The 21599-nt window shown below is 45.4% G+C and overlaps 1 protein-coding gene across 2 annotated transcripts; it reads right to left on the reverse strand.

Moving 5' to 3' along the window:
* Window positions 1-1087: 1087 nt before the first annotated feature.
* DHX57 (DExH-box helicase 57) lies at window positions 1088-18778 on the reverse strand. 2 transcript variants are annotated; one of them, XM_082302633.1, is made up of 24 exons: window positions 18733-18778; window positions 16740-16942; window positions 15875-16027; window positions 15432-15596; window positions 14034-14836; window positions 12470-12666; window positions 12208-12329; window positions 11765-11960; window positions 10881-11005; window positions 9643-9776; window positions 8849-8903; window positions 8356-8552; window positions 7765-7881; window positions 7360-7456; window positions 6723-6896; window positions 5972-6172; window positions 5260-5536; window positions 4608-4703; window positions 4425-4508; window positions 4168-4305; window positions 3647-3721; window positions 3092-3226; window positions 2307-2507; window positions 1088-2214 (listed from the first exon to the last, which is right to left on the reverse strand). In XM_082302633.1, the coding sequence occupies exons 2-24, from the start codon at window positions 16931-16933 to the stop codon at window positions 2071-2073; spliced, it is 4080 nt and encodes a 1359-aa protein (XP_082158759.1). In that variant the 5' UTR covers window positions 16934-16942; window positions 18733-18778; the 3' UTR covers window positions 1088-2070. The 2 variants fall into 2 exon arrangements, with proteins under 2 accessions (XP_082158759.1, XP_082158760.1); XM_082302634.1 differs by lacking the exons at window positions 15875-16027; window positions 16740-16942; window positions 18733-18778 and having other exon boundaries at window positions 14034-14748; window positions 15432-15491.
* Window positions 18779-21599: the final 2821 nt, after the last annotated feature.

Genomic DNA, 21599 nt, shown 5'->3' on the forward strand with positions numbered 1-21599 from the left:
AGATGACAGGTCCTCAGCATAACCTGCAGGTCATGGTCAAGTGGCAAGATCTGTGGGGAAGTGAGAGCTCAAGTTCCTCCTGTCTGACCCTGGCTGCCTGGTTCCATCCTGGCAGTGAAGTGTGCCCAGAGAAGGGCCTTGCTGCTGTCCTGATCAGTGGTTCTTTGGGAAACCAGAGTGTCCCCATCTCCCATGGATAGGTTACTGAGAGATTTAATAAAATAGTGCAGGATATTTGCCAATTTGATTTATCTTTGCAGCTGATAAATCAGAGTAGCAAGGAAAGCGGAGTGCCAGGTACTTTTGACTTCAAAGCCTTCAGCCTTCTGCAGTTGTGCTGGTTCTGGCTGGGACACAGTTCTTCATGATAGCCAAGAGAAGGCTGGGTGCTGGAAATTTGGTAATTGGGGCTGTTTTCATTATTGCTGAGCAGTGCTCACAGAGTCAAGGCTTTCCTGCTGCTCACCTGATGCCCTGAGAGGAGCTGGGAGGGAACACAGCTGGGAGAGCTGATCCCAAGGGAGCAAAGGACATCATGGCAGCATCTACAGCTGGGGGAAGGGATGGGCAGTGAGAGGGCTTGTCTTCCCAAGTCAGTGTTAGGAAGGATAGCACCCTGCTTTCCTGGTGTGGCTTAACACCTGCCTGCCCACAAGAAGTGGGGAATGAATTCCTCACTTTGCTGTGCCTGTGTGTGTGGCTTTTGCTTTTGTTTTCTTAAACTGGCTCTATCTGAGCCTGTGAATTTTCTCACATCCCTCCCCCTCCCAGTGCCAGGTTGTGGAGGTGGAATGGAGGAGGGAGTGGCCCTGTGGTGCTTAGGAGCCAGCTGGGGCTAATCCATCCCAGCAGAGCTGCAGTGGCCTTTCTCTGCCTGGGGATGTTGGTCTTGGTACTCCTGTCATCTTCCTCACAGGAGGGGGTGCTGGTGTGAAACTACAACCATTCCTGTGTATTTTTTTAAAAAATCCAAGTGTTGCCCAAACAATGGCCCTGCCTCCACTCATCATTCCTCAGGCTGAAGGTTGTGCAGCAGACTGGTGCTGGAGGCAATGCTCACTCTGGTTTTACTATGAAAGGCGACAGCCCAGTCCTGTCACTTCAGGCACTCGGTATTTAAGCAGCTTAGCTGCAGCACTGCTCAGCACTGCAATTAAGCAAGGCCAAAGGGAGGAAATAATAGTTCATTATTACTACAGCATTTTACCACACACTAGAGCAGCTCAGTCCCCAGACAGGAGTTTGGCTAAAAGGTTCCAAAAGTGGGACTTGGTTCCAGCTGTGCAGGGTGGCAGCAGGACTACCCCATACCACAACAGGTTAACAATTAGCAGTGGCACCTGCCCAAGAATTCATTCTAATGCACTACAGCAGTCCCACCTTAGCTGTTTTACTTCTTCCCAGTGCAGGAAGGGCTGGAACAGCCTCTCTTTGCAGGAAAATGTCCACATTGTCCTGTAGTTCTACCCTGTCGCCAGAGCAACCTGCACTGATCCAACTGCACACTCTGATCCAGTACAGTCTCCTCAGCACAGGACCATGTCTGAATTTCAGAACCTCTTGACACAAATCAAAAGGTGCTCACCTGTATAAGGCCTTTGGGTTGAACTGTAAACAGAGGATCCCTGGTCAGCCAAAACTGCCTGCCTCAATAAAGCCTTGGTCAAAATGTAGAAGTGAGTTTAAACCAATTTGGGAGCAGCTCACTATGTCACATGCTGCCTCCAGACATGACTGTTACAAGAAACAGCTGGCTAGTAGGTGTTCTTGTGACCAGAAAACATGACTGCCAGGGTACAGTCCCATGAAAAAACACTCTTACTTGGAGGTTTCTATGCCTTCTGGAAGATTTGCCATTTTCCCAAAATCTACTGTAAGCCACCTTAATTTCAACAAGCGAGCAAACTAAAGAAAAAAACCCCCAGAACTGTCAACTGTACAGCTGCCAGCTTGTTCTTTCAGAGGTCAATGCCACCTTTTGGACCAATAAATACATCGAGACACTGCTGTTACTTGGTCTGTTCTCAGGCAGTGGTGATGGGTGATTCTCTGCAGAAAGCTGTTCTGATGTCACTGCGTGGTCACAAGCTTGACAATCATCCCGATGATCCGAGAGCCACGGGGGCACATGCACAAATCCATGCTGGGATTCTTGATTTTATCCTGCAGCAGCTGGTCCAACTCACAGCGCAGCTCTTTCACCAGCTCGGCCACCTAACACACGTGGTCAAACACAAAGGGAAGGGTAAGGCTCAGCTCCAGCACAGCTCTGCAGCTCTCCCAGGCCAGCCCCTCCATTTCCTCACCTGGTGAGAGGCAGCCACAAACCGTATCCAGCCGTCATCCAGGGAGATGACAAAGTCCCCCTTGAGCAGCTGTATGTGCACCTGGCCGCCCCCGAGCAGCACCAGCGGGTACACGGACACCATGCTGCAGTCCCGGATGAACACGCGGCTCGTCTTGATCTTCTCGTGGTACACCAGGTACGGGCTCTCAAAGTGCCTGGTCTGGGACAGGGACACAACAGCCTTGTCAGAGAGACACAGCTCTTCCTGTCTCTGCCCCACAGGCCTCCTCTGCCTCTTCTACAGCTGCAAAGAGCAGCAAATGTGCCTGAAGTGCACCTGCATCACTAACAGACCCTCTCTGACCCATAAGAGCTGCCAACAACTTTGCCAGTTATCCCTTGCTCCTTCCTGCTTCACGTGTGAGAAATCAGCTAATTCTCCAGTGCTGACTCAAGCAAGGAAACAAACCAGGGTATGTCCCTGAAGTATCTGTCAACAAATCATGAATATTGAGGAGAAACCAGGGGAGCATTGCAACTGAAACTTTACTTTGCAGGTGTAGCTTAAGAAAACAGAAATATGGAGGTTATTGAAGCCACTAGTTCCACCCCAGAGGCTGGAGTTTGTGCCCAAGAGGACACTCCTAACTCAGGAATGCACCATTATTTACAATCCTGTTCAATCATTAAGACTTTTTATTTTAAACATCAATAGGGATCCTCACTGTAATTTTAAATACTCAAGCAAAGGTGATTTCTTTTACAAAAAAAAGAGCATGCTTTGCAGAAAAAAAGAATCCTGACCTGATAATTCACAGACGAAGGATGAATATGAACATAACCATCATTTTTAGTAACAAACTTCAGCTCTTCTGCTTTTGGTTGCATTTTGACTGCTCCTGTACTGGTCTTCTGGTATTTACCCTCTGGCTTTTTCACCTGTATGGTAAGAAAAAAGGTTATAAAAATCTGCTGCACCAGAAAACCTTTTAACTTTATGTTTTAAATTTTTCACGAACAGAAATTCTGTAGTAACATGTCAAGTCACTGGAGACAGGTATTACACTCCAGGTGCTGTCTAAGCCTGACTTCCTTTGTAACCTCAGCCTTCTAAAAAGGTGTAATTTTAAGTGGCTTCCTAATATTTGCTACTGGCTTGTGTGTGACACTGCCATCAGCCTGCAGGAACAGCAGCAGTCTCAAGCAATACAAACTGGAGCTCTGCTCGTCTTTGACAGTATAAGCAGCAATCTTTGGCAACCTAAGCCAGGCTCAAGACTGCCACACTGAGCCCAAATGAAAGCAGCCTGTGTGGATATGCTAGACAGAATAAGGAAAAATGAAAAAGCATTCTTTTACCTGGACAACATTGGGATACAGTGCAGCACACAACATAGCTGAGATCAGCTTGATGTTCTCTGCATTCGAATTTGCCTGTGAAATCAATAGGGCAGCATTAGGGATCCTACAGTTCAGTGTGTAAAGGTAAAGCCTGCTCCAGGAATGACTGAATTCCTGAAACTGGTTCACTTTTATAGTTGCACTCCTGTGCTTTATAGAGGAGGACAAGTCACTGCTCCTGAGGCCTCAGGCTGGACCTGGGCTGTGTTTTTCCCAGCTGTGAATGGAACAAATTGGCCACCATTGTCCTGGTGCAGTTAGTGCCCAGCTGAATTGTTCTTTGACATCTGGCTACAAAGTGGCTTGCACCCGAGAGAAAGCAAGCACAAGTCGGCCAATGCACAGGAAAATCCTACAACTACCAAACCCTCATCACCCTGATCATCACACAACCCCAGGAGATCTCTGGCCCCAGTCTTTCTGAAGACATGAAAAACTGCAGCAGCATTTGGAAGCACTGATGAAATGCAGTGAATTACCTCCTCTCCTGTGGCATCCAACACACCATCGCCTCCTTGGGACCACTTCTTCTCAATATCCCTGGCTCTCAATCCCTCCTTCACAAAGCCAATGTCAGAAAGCAGCTCTGCAAACTGCCTCTTCAGACTGGCAATCTCCTACAAACAGACAGAGGGCTGTGATGGCTGCCACACCCAGTGGGACCAGTCTGCCCCAGTGGCTTATTTCCCTCACTGGGCCTGCCAGACCCTGTGCCAGGCCACAAACACTGACTTACCTGAAGAACTCTTCCTGACAGAAAGTTCTCCCTGCAGTAGTTGTAGCTTGCTTGAGAGCCCTCTTTGATACTTAAACGCCATCCCTGATTGAGAGGATGGGAGGAAGCCTTTAATAAAACATTTCCACTTGAATTTCAAACACATCCCAAAACCCTGAGAGAGGCTACTGAGTTTTAACTCACCTTATAGGCCTGGAGAAGAGCCAGGTAGTCACTGTTTCCTACTGCAAACTCCAGCTTCTTTTTGTTTGCTTCTTCCCTTTTATCCCATGGTGACACCTAGACAGGCAGTAACAGGTTAGTGTGTTCTTCCCCTCACCACTTGGACAAGCCATTCTAGAGCTACATGGCACATTCTCTTTGGTATTTTCACAGCAGCTCACAGCTCAGAATGGGAGTTTTCCCTATGGACAACAGAAAATATGAGGTATTCAAAGAAGCACTTGATTTAAAAAGCCAAAGTGACAGTGGAGACACAAACTGAGATCCAAAGTGACCTCTGCATTCACAGCTCAGATGTGTCAGCTCCATCATTATCTCTGTTTCACAATTTATTTTACCACTAATTTTCACACCAAATTCAGACAAAATGTCTGCACTTCTTAGCTAAAAATTGAAAATAATATTCAGTTTCTACTGTACATAAACACCATTCTTGCTGCTGCCACATGGTTTTGAACTTCTGCTTGTAACTGGACTGTTTTAACAAGCTCTGCATTAACACATAAAAAATGTAGGCTAAAAAGAATTAAAATACTCAAGTATAGCATGCTGCAAGTCTCAACAGCATTTTGCTGCTGCACAAAAACACAGCCCTTGGGTTAAGAATACTTACAAAAGGTGACTTAAAGGCCAGGCTGGCTGCTATGGTCAATGCAGGATCCAGGCAGCGGAAAATGGTGCCAAACAGCATGAGTTTGCCAATCCTGACATCCACAGGCAGTGAAGCCAAGTGGTATCCCAGAGGGGTGAGCTTTTCATCCGGAGTTAGCGCTCCCAGGTCCTGCAGTCGCACCTTCGATGCCTGCAAAGACTCAGTCCTAGGGGGCTCGATCAGTCGTGATAACACAGAGTGAAGACTCTGCTCAGAAAACATCTCCAGAATCTTAATTCTTAAGAGAAGGGGAGGGAACGTGAAAAAGAAAAAACAAAGAAGAAAAGCAGCTTAGTTCCATATACAGGATTAAAAAAGCAAGGTTTTGTAGAAACAAAGAAAAAACCCAACAGAAAACATGCTTTGAAGAGCACACTCCCTAGAAGGGGGCTTGTATGGCAAAGCTGAAGTCAGGGAGCAATGTGGAACAGTGAGTCTGTAAGAACAGACTTGTATTTAGCCATGCTATGGTTTGAAATAAAGTTTTTACTGCAAAAACGTAATTTGTGCTGCTTTGTTTCCTTTCAGTACAAAGTGTGCAGCAGGGATAGGAAGGCCTCTTGCTTTAACATTTGCATGATGGTGGTGCTTGATGCAGGTTGTGGCAGGAGCTCCCTGCAGCAAAGGAACAACATCCTGCACGCAGGCTTCTTCAAGGAACACAACAGCTCACCTTAGACACAGCTGCTCCAAGGGCACTCTCTGTATTTCTGGCAGCTGTTGTTTTACAAGCTGATGGTTGTAATGGTGGCTGCTGAAGAGATGGAAGCAGACGCCCGAGGCCACACGTCCTGCCCGCCCTTTCCTTTGCAGAGCATTGGCCTTGGACACAAAGGTGTCCTCCAGACTTTCCATTCCTTTGCCTGGGTCATACCTACAGAAGAGCAAGAGACAGGCTTGTATTCACAGAGCCACAGAATGGTTTGGGTTGGAAGGGACCGTGAAGATCATCCAATTCCAACTTCCCCCTGCAACATGCAGGGACAGTTTCCACTAGAGCAAGTTGCTGAGAGCCCTGTCCAACCTGGCCTTGAACCCTTCCAGGGATGGGGCAGCCACAGCTTCTCTGGGCAACCTGTGCCAGTGCCTCACCACAATAAAGAATTTCTTAATATCCAATCTAAACCTGCCCTCTTTCAATCTGAAGCCATTTTACCCCTTGTCCTATCACCTGCCCTTGTAAAAAGTGAGTATTCATGAGTGCACAGAGAACAGGCTGGAGGCTGAGCAGGCAGATGCTGCTGATTTCTGAATGGATACAATTCCCACCCCTGCACTTGGATCTGAGTTTAGACTGGGTTTCTCCACCTTGTAGCAGCTTTCTACAGACCAAGTTTCCTTCCGGTTTTTCCCAGCTCTTTGGAAATCCCAAGGCATAAAACAGTTTCCCAGCCTACAAAACCCAGAGGAAAGAATGCCAGTACCTTTTCTCTTTCATTTTTCCAGAGTCAATCACATAGACCACGTCATCGATGGTGACAGATGTCTCTGCAATGTTGGTAGAGATGATGATTTTGGTAACTCCTGCAGGGGGCCTGAGGAACACAGACTGCTGTTCTTCACTGGACAGTGAGGAATGAAGTGGATACACCACACACCTGCAAGGACAATAGGACAACATGTCAGGGCATCTCCAGCCTATTCCCTCTTGGGAACAATCTGCCTGCACACACTTGAGCCTCACTAGACACTGTCCAGAGTGTTATTTCTCCTTGTAACAATCCAAGGCCAAATGCAACCACAGCTGAATGTAACTCAGCAAACATTCTGATACAAATCAAGGGCTGAGATTTCAGCAGCCTGGATCATGCAGAGCACAAAATGGAAAGAAAGCACTCCTCATTACAGTCTCGGAGAACTTCAACAACTGACCTTCCTGAGCTGAGGAGGAAAAACAAAAGGAGCAAGACAGTAAGACAGTAGAAAAGGAATTACCCTGACTGGAGTCAGCTCACACATTCAATAAACCTTATTTATCCCTGGACAAAGGCAGGCTTTGTGCAGGAAACAACTCTTTATTTATGGGTAAAGACTGACACTTTTGGAGCTTTTCTGCCTTACCTCTTGCTGTGCCTGTTATTAAAAAGAGCATTAGACTGAAGCTGTTCATAAAGCATCTTGATTTCTGCTAGGCCAGGCAAAAATATCAACACAGCACCTACATATGTAGATAAAAAAAAAAATTAAAACATCACTCAACAGAAAGGACAGCACAATATTTTATTAATGTGCAATTATTGTACCAAAAAAAGCACACAGGCTGTAACAGTCCTTCACAGAAGACTTTCCAAAGTAGACAATTTCTCACCTTCCCCTTCCAATGCGTATCACAAGCTTTGTAAGTCAACCAGAAATTTGTTTTTTCAAACATAGTCAGAAACTCTGCATGCAAATCATTAGTTTTGGGTTGTCAAAGAAGCTTCCAAGAATCTTCTTTCATTTATCTCCCAAGGACAATGAAATTACCTGGGGGGTATGAATGTCTGCCAGCAACTATCCATTCCAGCAAGGCTTCAATTAATTCCAGATTAACTTTGTCCAAGTCCATGACGGACATTGTTTTCAACACTGCCTTGCTAACCCCTGGGAAAAGAGAAATAAAACACACAGTAAATCCATGTCTTGTAAAAAACATCTGTGGATGTATGGAACCAGTGTGGCTGCACAACCAGTCACAGCTTAGTTTAAAGAGCACCTGGCTTAGACCTGAAGAGGGCAGATCCATGCTGTGCCTCAAGCAAAGCTGCTCCAGCAAGAACAGATACAGAGAGGAAAGTGGAACTAACAAGGCCTCTGAAAAGGGATGGAAAGAGACAGTAGCTGAAAATTGTCCATTTTCAGATGCTAAGAACTGGTTTCAGCCAAAGTGTTTGCTGTAGTTTAACAGAACAATGGGTTCTCTTTATTTTTTTTTTTTTTAACTGGCAGGAAGTTTCTCATCTAGAACTTCACAAGTGCAAAACTCTGAATTACAGACAAGCATTCAGCTTACAGTAGTATGTGCTAATATCCCATGTTCTCTGTGTGCCAATTTACAGAATTTAAGAAGGAGCTCACCTTTATATCGTGTAAGGAGCTGCTTCAGAGTTAATTTCTGGTCTGGGTCTGAATCTCTGACCACGGTGTCAGTGGTTTCCAGAAGGCCAGCACGTCTCAGGTCCTCCTCTACTTCTTCAAATGCAGTTCTCTTGTGTCTCCCATTCTGTTCTTGCTTCACCTTCCGCCTGTAGGGACTGCTGTCCTCTAAAACATACCTGGACAGCAGAAGAACATTTGGTGGTGTGGAAAGAAGCCCAACAGTCTCCTTCTAATAATTAACCACAGAGATAGGCTATCAAAAATATTTTTTTGTAAGTCTGAGAGGAACTTTGTATAAACCACTGATAATATGAAGGTCAATGTGCTTTAGAGCTCCAAGAGTGCAGGTGATGGGGGAGATCTGAGAGGATTTACTTTTTAAATACATGCACAGAACTACTGCAGTCTCAAGGTCAAAACTGCAACCTCAACCTCACCACCCAAATACATCTGAGACTATATCATTCCACACCTTGTCATTGCAATCACATCTTCCAGAAAAAACTGGTCCACAGGAAATGTTCGACCTGCAAGGAAACACGAGAATAAACCTACCTACACATGCCACAACAGCATGGAGAAAAGAGGAAAAAGACCAACGATTATTGTAATTTCATACAGGTTATTATGACACACACTGGCTTCACAGCTCTCATCTACACTGCACTCTTCAACACAATTTCTGCTAGGACAAACAGTGGGTGTCTTCCAAGCATGGAGTGTTCAAGGTTAGGATGGGGCTTTGAGCAGGGGGTGAAATTAGACGACCTCTAAGGTCCCTTCCATCCCAAACCAATCTAGGATTCTATGGTAAATGCACAACGCACTCACACAGGCAGAGAAGGGCTGATACACTCATGGGAACACATCCATGTTCCTCTCCTGCTCCATGGCATAACTCAGCAATTTAAAAGGCACATTTGGCTAAATATGTACACATCCAGCTGGATCCACTCACTGATCCTTTTCTCACAAGGATACAGGAGAGTCTTCAGCTGTGATGAAACTAACCCAGGGAACCATGTAATGTATACCATATAATGATTGCCTTCTGAGGAGGAAAATTCTGCTGGTATACAGACAGCACAAAAAATCAGCATTTCCAAGTCCTTCCTCTCCTAAATCTCATTAGTCTCTTCCTCTGAGTCCTCAGAATCGTATTTCTTGTACACATCCTCATCTTGAATTGAGAAACACTTTGCAAGAAGAAATATTGAAAACAATTCTCAGAAACAATGAATGGTAATAAAAATGAATGGTTTTCACCTGGTATGTTAATGATTGGACAGGAGTGGAAGTACTGAGAGAAAAGCTCTGCATTCAGGGTGGCACTCATAAGTATAATGCGCAGGTCTGGCCTCTGAGCCATTATATCCTTCAAAACCAGCAGCAGGAAGTCACTGAAGAAAACAAGCAAAAGAACATTTGAATGTCTTCAGTGTTAACTTTCAGAGTCTCTGTTTTTCTCCCCATTCTGTCCACCCTCCTGGTGTCCTCCAGTAACACAGCAACACCATCACAGAAGCATGAGCTTCTCAGAATGGCCTAGGGGAAGGCAATCTGCAAATCTGATTATTTTCTGGTTGTCCCTTACTGGAGTGTCAGGATTACTTAGCAAAACCATTTAAACAACAAAAAGTTTAACAAATTACTTATATTAATGACAACGCAAGAACGTTAGATAAGAAATTAAAGTAACAGATGATTCCTTTTTGCTCCTCCTCTTCACTGGAAGAGTTACTCAAACTTACCCCCTCTTCCCTGCTCACTGTACTTTTCCCTATACATTTACAACTTTTGTGGCATGACTAAAAGACGGGCCTGAAGTGATTTTAAATGAGAAGGAAGAGGAATCCTTGAGAGACACAAGCCCTTTTAAAAGGCTAAAACACCACCTGAGCTGCAGAATATTGGGTAACAGATAAAGCCTCCTGGAAACCCACTGCACTGCAGTGTTTGACTCACCACTTAATTTACAGGGATACTGACAGACATTATCTTTTGTCTGTCATCAGGAGGTAAGTAGGGTAAAACTGCAGGAGGCTAGAGCAGGATAGGATGAGACTGCCTAGAACCAGTAAAATCTACAGACTGGAAGGAAATGTGAGCACTTGTCCCTTGCTCTGCTGAAGCCTGCACCAGGAGAAAAAATTCCCCAGAAGGCATGTGAAGAATTATAGTATTTGATAAAAGCTGAAACAAGGGAAGTGTAAGAACCAAACAGCTCTGGTTAAAAAGTTACTTAACGCTCCAGCCCCATCCAAAACCTCTTTGCAACACCGCTGCAATGTGAGGGCACACTGGAGGCACAGCAATTTATGAGAGATGTGCTTTCTCACAAGCTGCTGCAGCACAATTTCCTACTGCCCAAAGACAAGAACCTAAACCCAGACTCCTTCCACCATCCCATCTTACTGCCACAGGATCAGTTACTTGCACCTCAGCCACCTTTATCTTTCTGACTACGTTTCTTCATTTTGTTTACAGGGTAAGAGATTATTTACCTTTCTTCTGTTCTTTCGTGAACTTCATCAACAATAACATGAGTGACTCCCTGCAAAGTCAGATCTCCTTCCAGCCTTCTCAGCAGCACACCAGTGGTGCAGTACAAGAGCCTGGTAGCTGAAGACTTGAAGGGGAAGACAAAGCATTCAGTTGACTCTGGGCAAACTAACATAGTGCAAAGAGAATATGTGCTGCTGTAAAGCATTTGGTTTCAGCTCAGTGCCAGGTTTGACAGAGAGGGACCAAGCAAGCCCTGCTGGAGATGGGCTGTTGGACTTTAATTTCTTGTCTGAAACTGAGAACACCTGCTTCTTACCAAGGGGCATTGCTAAATATCAAAAAATCTGTACTGCTTTTCCTGTAGATATTGTTTTCTGACAAACAGCTCAGATCTCTCTTCCCAGAAAGATTTGGTGAGTCTCTTTTTTAGCATACTTCTTGGAAAAAGCAATCAGCTGCCAACACAGACAAAAGTTCACTTCCAACACAGCAGTTTGGATTCAAGCCCCCATTTCTGTCTGACTGTAGCTGTACCCTTCAGTCTCCACTTGGGAGACACATGGGAATGGCAACAGGCAGAAAAGCAGCCAGTAGCCTTCCAAAGGACAGCAGGATTACTCACACTCTCAAACCCCTTCACCTTGGTCAACAGAAAGCAAACCCACAAGACACAACACTGCACTCCCATTCTGCAAAGTGAACTGTGCAACTTGAGATGAAATAAAATACAGAACATGGTTCGTAATATTTTATAAAATACAGATTATACACACTTGCTTATCACACTGCATGGCAGGTAGAGGGCAGGGATTCTGTACACTAGAGAAGCACTAAGCAGATTTTAACAGGAATAAATGAAAACCAGCAAGCAATGCATATGTACCTTTACACTTTCCAGACGGATCTGATATCCAACAGTGAGTCCAATCCTTTCTGTTCTCTCCTTGGCTACACGTTCAGCCACAGAAATGGCAGAGATCCTGCGAGGCTGAGTGCAGATGATGTTTGCAACTCTGCTCGGAGACCCTTGCAATGAAGCATCCAAGATAAACTGAGGAATCTGAGTGGTTTTCCCACATCTGCGCAACAAAATCAGGAATTAATTAAAAACCCCACAAATCCAACATCTTCCAGCCACATAAATTGACTGCATTCCACTGGAAATTTGTTTCATTAGTGTGATCCTTCACATGAAGTTCACCTAGGACTGCTGTCACTGGTCACAGATGAGCCACCACCCCAACCTTTCCAGAACATGGATCATATTTCACATTTGTCTGTGTATACTTTGATACATAAAGTCTGTACGTGCAATCACACTCTTACCCTGTCATGCCACTCACAACAAGAACTTGGTGACTCTCAAGCAAAGCCAGAATGTTTTCTCTCTCTTGCCATGCAGGGAGCTTCTGTCTTTCGTACAGCATGGACTGGAAGTGCCTGGAAGACTGATGCACAGAAACAGACAGCACAGCAGTAAGAACACCACTGGGATGGAATAGAACCATCTGAAACAACAGCTTGTCTCTTAAATACTTATTTCTCTGAAGTAAGCAAGAAAAAAGATACTACATTGTGCACATTGTACCTTTCTCTGCCTAAACTGTGCGCAGATTTTAACATTTTCGTTATACAGAGACTTCGCCTGCACATCATACTTTTTGGAAAGCTTCTTCTTCAAGTTCACATAACTCTCATTCTCCACAACAACTTGTTCAGGCTCTTCTTCCTCCTCCTCCACTTCTGCCACCACCTCTTCTTCCTGAGGCTCGGACACTGTTGAGGCTTGAGACAGAGAGTGTAAAGTGTTGTTATTAGTAAGGATCGGGCAATGCAGGAAAGAGAGACGTGGTCCAGCAGCAATCCCAACAAAGAACCTTGTCAGACTGGGCCTGAGGGTCTGCAGGACTGTTTCTGAGATGCACTTAGCTCAATGCTACCAGCAAACCTGCCCTCACCTCACCAAACCAACCACAGCTTCTCCAGCCCCATCCCACTTGTCCCTACCCCTGCACTGTGGTCTGGGTGGCCACACAGTGAGCCAGGATGGTTAAGTGGTTTGCCTTCCTGAATGTTTTCCATGTGCCTCAGCTCAACTCTCCAATATACCACACGACCACTTCTATGCAGCACAAAACTTTGATGGTAGCACCAGCTTAAAAGTTAGTGTAGTTTTAATTAAGTGTTAAGTCACTGCCAAGTACTTTTAAACCAAAGCTGAAACTGGAAGTACTTTGGTGCCTCTTCCTGTCAACTGAAGCAGGATTTGCTCAGACTGTCAGCCAACCCTTGAAAGTTTTAAGGCTACTTTCATCTAAATATGGTATTTTATAGCATAAGGAATATTTTATAACTCAAGAAAATTATTTGGAATCTCAGTTTCTGGAACAAAGCTGTCTTTCTGCAGAGCTGTTAAAAGAATGGAATACTTTGTCTTACTGTAGCAAAAACACAATTTGTCACATATTTACATGCTCTACAGCTCAATGCAGTTGTTCTTGAAAACTGTCCTGAAAAAAGCTTGCCTTAGATAAAAGTAGTTTTGGAACTGAGAGCTCGAAAGTCACCTTGCCACAAGTGATGCAGCCTCAACTCTCCCCCTGTGAAATCAACTCATCTGCACCAGCATAAATAAAAAGGGATGATATCTTGAACAACATTCTATAACCACTTGCCACATTTGCTTAGCCTTAAATCCACCTTTTAAAGTTAATTTTGAGGAGCTGTTGGTCATATAAAGTAATCTAAAAAAAGAGGTTTCTGAATTGATGAGTAGCAGATGCAGCAGAGCCTGCAAATAACCTTCCCTGTTCCCTTCCAAGCACACTTCTCTGGTCCATTTTGTTGAGCTCACATCTCTCAATGCTTTCCATGGATTGTGTGGCAATGGGCATCACTCACTCTGCCAAACCAAACTCTGTGCTCCTTGAACTCAGTTCTGGCCAGCACAAAACCTCTCTGCTGCAGCTTGATTAGAGAAGGAACTTCCTGAGGCACAGACAGATCATGGATCAGGCTCACCATATGACTTTAATCTCCAGAAACAGATTTGGAATAGATGGCTGAACTGGGGGCTCTGCCTTGTCTCTCTCTCTTTTTCTTTTAAATCTGACTGTTCTTAGCCCAGAAACCATAAAGGAGATTTGGTGTACCTTCAGGTTGTTGATTTGAAGCAGGTGCACTCTCTGTCTGTGGCTTTACAGGAGGTGCTGCCGGCGGGCACACAGGAGGAACACTGAACTTGTGCTGAGTATTGCTCAGTAACTCACTGACCTCGTGTTCATCTTCCAAGCAAGTCACCAAGGTGTACACCACTGGCTCATGAGACTCTGCAGCTGCCAAGGCCTTTCCAAAGAGGAATTCAGCAATGTGCAGACGACAAGCAAGAGGCAGGTTCTCATCAGTGGAGTAAAATGCCACAAGAGGTGCCTGAAGAGGATACTTGTTTTCGTCAGGAAATCTTACTTCCAGTTCATATATGGGACCATCACTATGTCTGAGATGAGCATCATCTACAGAGTTCTTGGATGCGTTTAGTGGATGGTCTGGAGGGAATTCATGTCTAAATCTGCATTTTGAACCAAACCTGCAGCCTCCTTGGAGATAAAATTTACATATTTCCTTTGAAGTCTGTTTTGCTGTGTCCCTTGTACCTTTTTGTTTAGATTTGCTGAGCCTGTGTGCTAGGTAGTCCAATTCCAAACTAAAAGTCCAAACACGATTTTTAATCCTTTCTACAAATTTTTCTCCATAGATTGACCGGAGGACAAAAGCTTCTTCTTGTCTCTGTTCTAAGCATTCCTCCTGACTGGCTTCAGCAGCTGCTGCAGAAACCTGCATCTTCTCTCCATACCTTTCAGAGAAGCACTGCAACAGCAAATACTCCAATGATGCCCCAATATTACCATTGCAGGATCTCAGCACTGCCCTGCAACGCTCACAGTCAAAACCATACCTGCACCAAAACAGAGAAAACAGGGCAACAAGTGAGTGAGACGTTCATATGAAGCAAAATAATCACAGATCTGCTTGATTAGGCTCACAGTAAGGGAGCGTGTATGGCACTGCCTCACATCTCAGAATGTAGCATGTAATAGTTACAGGGTTAGATTTCCCCACTCAACTACAGAAATTAAACTCTTCAGAAAAAGCTGTCACATATAAAATGCTCCCAAACAAAGCAAAAGTATTGAATAAATATTCACATCTGAGTAAAATGGATGAAGAACACTTACGAGGTTTTGAAATATTACCTACTTGGGAGAAACATACATATAGCAGCAATGCTCCCTGAGCTTTCCTAATATCTGTTTCACTGTATAAAAGAAAGAATGGAAAACCTCACTGGAAAAGACTGGAGAGATTTATTTTCATAAAATCATTATTTTAAATTCACCTAGTTGAGGATTTAATTTGTAGGAGATACCAGCTCGTCAATTCTGAACACAGAACCTCCCCAGGGTCAAGAGGAAGTCCAGGCCCTGAGGGCTTACAGAGTATCGAGACCAGTGATCTACCTCTTCAGTATACAAATTATTCACTAAAATCACCTGGAGAGTTTGTGCACAGCAAATGAAGACACTTCACTCTCTACAATTCCGTGCTCAGCTGGCTCAGCAGACAACCTTGGCACTACATCAGAAGATTCCTGTTCCGTTGACCAGCACTGTTCATCATCGAGGTAATCAGGCTCATCATCATCTTCTCCAGCTACACTGATAAAAAGAGTTATCAAGTTAAAATGAAACAAAATTAAACTGTTGAGTAGGCATAAAACTCTGCCTTTGGCATTTTAAATCCTTCATTTAAAAGGAAGACTTGGCTGTCCCTTCCCCAGAGTTAATATTGTAGAAGAAAAAAGCAGAGTCAAAACCATAGGATTTGAGATATAATTTAAAGTTAAGGGAAAAAATCCTGTTCTCATTTATAACAGTATGCCTGCTAAAGCATGCTCATCTAGAAGAGCTGGAGTAGTGCCTCCATTTAAACTAACTCTGATTCAGGAGCCAGCTCCTGCCCTTGCAGCTCTTGAAGAAGTTCTTTCACTCTTCTCTGATTCTCTGATGTCATGTGTATGGTCTGCAGAGGCATTCTGGCTTCAGCTCTCTGTTTCATTTGCCCTCCTCTTCTGGCAGGGGCACTTGATCTAAAAATTAAAACAGGATATAACCATGAGTTACTTGCCTGGCTCAAATGATCTTGATTGAATTGGGATGTTAAGGCCCAAATTTGTAATTCAAAACAGGAAAATCAAAATAAGAGAAATCCATCAACAGATTATTCAGATGGATTTACTCTTATGTGACCAGGATTTGTGTGTCTTTATCTGCACACACTATGCATATATGTATTGCATCCTATGTCAAATCCAGAATTATTTACTAAACACTTTGCTAGGTAAAGCTGTCCTCAGACCACAATACAACCACATATTCCTAAGCTAGATGGGGCAGAACACACACAGGATACTAAATTAATTCTAAACTGCTCATTTTCCATGCCCCAGCTTCTGTTTTGTAATACACAAAAATTAATATCCTGCGTTTGTGTGTTCTGACCAAAAGTGTCCTGAAATTGCTTTATGACCAAAGAAGATAATCAGAGGTTCTAATCTTAAAAAATAAAACACTTTCCTACATATAAAATGTATAAAACATTAATCAAAAAAGATATGTAAAAACTGCTTCATACTGAAACACCTTCATCACCCTTTCACTCTTCTCTATATTCAAACACATCCAAAAACCAGCCCCAAATGTCTACAATCCAACAAAAGCCAACATCCAAAAGAGTATCCCAAATGCCCCAGAGTACCCCAAACATCTCTATGCCAATCCCCCCCAAATTAACAGAAATACCTGGATTCTAGCCTTGGTTCCTCAAAGAGACAAAAATCATCTCCATCGTCCCAAATTTTGGTCGAACATTTCCTATTTCCACCAAGTTGAGGCTTATTTGAATGGCCACTGCTGCCTCCTCGTCTTCCACTGCCTCCTCTCCCTCTTCCTCCTCCTCTGTTGGGTTTTCCTCTTTTCCTCCCTAACCAACTCATGTTCTCCTGCTGAAGAAGGAGAAAAAATAGCCCCCAGTTGTGAAGGTGATTAAGCACATTGTGTATGTCTGAGCACACATTATTTGTTTTTCTGTGTGACAAGAGAAGTCACCCTCTCAAACCAGTGTTGATTATCTGCATGTTGGTGCGTCTGTATGCACCTGCAACAAAGAATATTCTTCTAGAACATTGTTTAGTAAGTTCTGTGGCTTGAGAAAATATAAGTAATATTCCTGAGCCAAAAGTTGCAAGTTTGACACAACTCTGGCAAAAGCATGACCCTACAGCAGTGCTGCTTAACCTGGGGGCCCCAGTTCTGCCACTCTGATGGAATTTTTGTGAACATGGAAGCCCACAGGACAAACCTTCAAGGGAAATTTCACAGAAGAGAGCAGCCTCTGCCCTGTTGCTTTTTAACTCAGCAGCTTGCAGGGCTGAGAGTAAAAGGTGGAAAGGGAGCTGAAGCTACAATGCTTTTTCACATTATCTTACAGTGATGCCTTTTCCTGGTATTAAAAATTAAGAGCCAGACACAGTTAAGAGAAAAAGGGTTTTTACTTCAGTATTTAGTAAGGATCCTTATGGTGCACCACTTCATCAAGGTGGAATGCACCAAAATGCACCCGCATGATATATCGTGTATACCATTTTATAGACCTTGCAAATTAGCATATCTAACAAAGATTCCTCAATGAGAGGCTTGAATGAATAGCATGGTATCACCCCATCCCGAGGAATTCCCCCCTGGATGGGCCTAATCTTAGTTTACAGGATGTGTTCTAGAAAGGACCTTGGTTTCTCAGGATAGCGTAGGGCTTTCTGGCCCCCAGCTGCGAGGCCTCCAGGATGTTTGGTCTCCTGGCTTAACAGAATATTAGAACTACGCTAAGTTATTGGACTTAAGGAATTACAAGTATGCATGCTAAGAGCGCTGAGGATACATAAAAGCTATATAAAAAGCATATATATAAGGTATATAAAAGAAAAGGCAAAAAATCATCATGGCATCAACATTAAGCTCCCTTCTGCAGGGAGCTGCCCAGGCTGCTGAGCGCTCTGTGGAGCCTGCCGAGGGGAGTGACTGGACTTGTGTTGGGAAACAGAAGGCAACCTCTCCTTCTCACAGCAGGATCTTTCCCAGTGCTGACAGGGGCCCATTAGGACTGAGCAGTTGTCAGGAAACAGAATGGCCCAACATTAACACATCCTCCTACTGCACCTCCTGCTAATGGGAAGCTATTGCAGGGACAGGTGAGCAGCTGTGGGCAGCCCACAGCTTATCCCCTGAATCTCTGCACTGGCACCTCCACAGCCAGGACAAGAACGGATGTGGCCGTGCACAAGTAACAGCCCAAACAAGGGCTTGGAAAGAAGTTCCCCTTTTTGTGGCCGCTCTCCCCACTGGAGCTCCACCGGGGCTGGACAGGAGCTCACAGCCAAGCTGACCCCGCTCGGGGCAGACTGAGGGAGGGAGGAAGGCGAGCATGGCAGGCGCCCCCGAGGCCGCTGTCACACAGGGGTACGTCTCCTTCCTCTCATTTCAGAGCACAGAGCCCCGGGCACGGAGCAGCTCCGCCGGCTTCTCCCGCACTTGCCCAGGGCACCCTCCCCGCACACCTTCCACGGGTGTCTGGGACCCTTAATCCTCTCCCTGCCTTGCGTTCCCGGGACCCCATCCCCTGCCTGCCCGCCCACCTCCCCTCAGCGCCCCTCGCAGAGCCCCCGCGCACCTCCCTCCTCTCCGCGGAACCGTGACGCCCTCCGGGGGCTCCACCACCCCTTTTCCCCAGCGTTCCCACCTCTCTGCCCGGTACCTCCCGGACTCCCCAACCCGGATCCGCGGCGTTTCCCTTCCGGGTGACGGCACCTCCGCCCGCCCCGCCCCGGTCCGCCCCGCCCCGCTCCCCTCACGCAGCGCCCGGCGCTGAGAATTACGTGTGGCTGTAAGCTGCTGTGCGTTTGAATATTTGTATGTGTGTGGCTGTAAGAGTGACACCGGGTGTCTGTTTCTCGACAGGCATGCTGGTTTTTAAAGTATCTCTCGTATTCCCAAGTGAAGACAATGACGATGGTTGAAAATCTTGTCGGTGCTTGCTACACCAACCCACAAGTTACTGAGGGAGCTGGGAGGGCTCGGCCTGGAGAAAAGGAGGCGGAGGGGGATTTTACAGCTACAACTCCCCTACAGGAGTAGCCAGGTGGGGGTCAGCCTCTTCTCCCAGGTTACAAGTGACAGGATGAGAGCAAACGTCCTCAAGTTGTGCCAGGGAAAGTTTAGATTGGATATTAGGAAACGTGTTCATGGAAAGAGTGGCCAGGCATTGGGGCAGGCAGTCCAGGGAATCACCATCCTTGGAAGTGTTAAGAAAACCCTGATGCGTAGCACTTGGGGACATGGGTTGTTTGTGGGTTTGGCAGTGTTGGGTTAATGACTGAACTCAGTGATCTTGGAGGTCTTCCCCAACCTTCACTACTGGGTGTCAGTCAAAACTGAATGTGTGTGATTAAAAGGGAGGAAGGCTATGCCAATTTCAGAGTGAAGGTGACATAAGTGACAAGAGAGACGCCAAAGCTGTGTCACTGAGGTGGGGAGGCCCCTCTGCAGATCCCTGCACACACAGGGTCACCTATGACAGCTGCCCTGCAGCACATCTTGGCTACTCTTGACTCCATGGATGGAGACTCCACAACCCCTCCAGGCAACCTGTACTGGGTTGGAGTTTAAAGCAGAAAACTGCCATGAAAGAAAAAGAATAAATCTTTAACACTGGTTTGGCTGTATAAGAACTAACACAGTTCCCTACCCAAACAGATAACACCAGCCATGGGGGTGTTTCCTCAGGGTCCTTCTGCAGATGGTGGCCACGGCCACCACCTTGACGGTCCATTTGGGTCTACTCTGCCCCATGCCAGCTCCCCACCACCCCCACAATGGGAAGAGTGGTTCATAGGACTGCTGTTTGCTCACACTCCGTGCCACCCAAAGGTGCCTGCTCCAGCAGGGCTTACGTGCTCCACAGACCCACCTCTGGGAACAGCCTCCACAGGAGATGGAGAGTCAGCTCTGGGTGAAGTGGCTCTCTGCAGCAGAAGAAATGCATTGCATGATCTCATGGGGTTTTGCCTTCTTGTCTTGAAGTGAAAATACCTGTCCACTATTCTCATTTTCTAGAGGGGGACTGCAAAAGGACACGTGAGTTTGTGCTTGAGGGGAACAGTCAATTCTGTTCGATTTTCTTGTGTTTTGCTTCTGAAATAGTCAGCTCAAAAAAAAAAAAAAAAAAAAAAAAAAAAAAAAAAAAAAGCTGTGTCCTCTGTCCCTAGTCCTTGACTCCAGAGGTAGCAGCATCTTCCAGAGAGCTTCTGTTAATTTAGGAGCCTGTCCTTTCAGCTCCTTTGCTAGGGCTCCGCATTTATCTGTGCTGCACAGCAATTATACTGATTTAGGCTGTGCAGTTTCACATTTCAGGTTTTCTGCCTAGAGGGTATCTTTGAAGCAGATCTTTGTCTTTCAGGGAGAAATTAGTCTGCCTTTTGTTACTGTGCCTTCTCCTTTATGTCTTCCTGTTCTTATGCTTCAGAGTACCTCAGTGGACTGGCCCACGCACTGCCCTGACAGCCCTGGCCTTGGGTTACTTGTATTCTCCACATGCTTCCTTGATGCTCTTTGGAGAAAAAAGCCTTCCAGTGAAGGGCTGATCCTCCTTAGGGAAGAAATGGAGCAGGTGTGGAGGGCTGCTGCTCCCCACACTCCAAGCCCTTATTTATTTTTACTCAGAAGAAAATTTTTCATCATCTAGCAAGAAACAGAAAATACTCAAGTGCTGGTGTTTGCTGCTCCCCTGCCCTGGCTACTTTGGCAACCTTGCCCTTGGCCCCTGCACCTTCTTGGCCCTGGCATCCCTAGGAAAGCCAGGGTGTCAGCAGGTAGGGAGGAGCTGGTCTCGTTTCCCTGTCCCCAACTGGAGGCTGTCTTTTTTGGGTGCCACAGGAGGTACTTAAGATCCTCTGAGCCTGGCAAAGCAGCACAGCCACACCAGCACATGGCCCCACATGGTCCCCGCTGCCAGCACTTCCCAGGGCTCCTTGCCTTCCCTCCCCAGCCCTGTGCAATGCTAATTAAAAAGTCAGAAAGTCTGCATCGCCTTCTTCCAAGTGCACAGTCCTGGTTTTTGCATGGGCACGCGAGGATATGACCCGAAGATTATATAATTAGAAGGCTTTTGTTATGCTTGCGTTTCAAATCAGTGATTAGCATGTGACAGTCCCATCCTGGGAAATGTCAAGCCACCATTGCTCTCCTCTCTCTCTCTCTCTCTCTCTCCTTTCTTGCACAGTGCTAATTCCCAACTCTAGCAACTGCCAGTGCTGAAGGATCTTCAACCAGCCTGGGGTAAGTTTAAAATGTATTTGGCTTGGGATGAAGAGTGGGGTTAATTACGCCATTTTTAATATTATTGGAAAAAGCTAGAGCCATAACTGATTAATATTGTGTGTGCAGCACAAAAAATGATATTTAAAGTGTTTTGCATCTTCAGTGCCCACAGTTATTTTCAGCTGATTTCTTCTAAGACTCTGAATGGACATCTAGCTTCTTAGGGTGCTGGACAATCTTGTTAGGCTGCATTTATAGTGAGATCTCTAAAATATCAGTTTAAAAGGACCT

This window comes from Coloeus monedula (assembly GCF_965178545.1).
Source record: "Coloeus monedula genome assembly, chromosome: 2".
Lineage (NCBI taxonomy): Eukaryota > Metazoa > Chordata > Aves > Passeriformes > Corvidae > Coloeus > Coloeus monedula.

What these genes read in the sequence shown, in the direction of transcription:
- DHX57 (XM_082302633.1), bottom strand. Translation starts at nt 16,933, where the DNA reads ATGAGTTGGTTAGGGAGGAAAAGAGGAAAACCCAACAGAGGAGGAGGA. An exon ending in TTGGAGCAGCTGTGTCTAAG is followed by an intron (nt 5,537 to 5,971) that starts GTGAGCTGTTGT and finishes CCTTCTCTTAAG; the next exon opens with AATTAAGATTCTGGAGATGT. An exon ending in TGTATCCCAATGTTGTCCAG is followed by an intron (nt 3,227 to 3,646) that starts GTAAAAGAATGC and finishes CTTACCATACAG; the next exon opens with GTGAAAAAGCCAGAGGGTAA.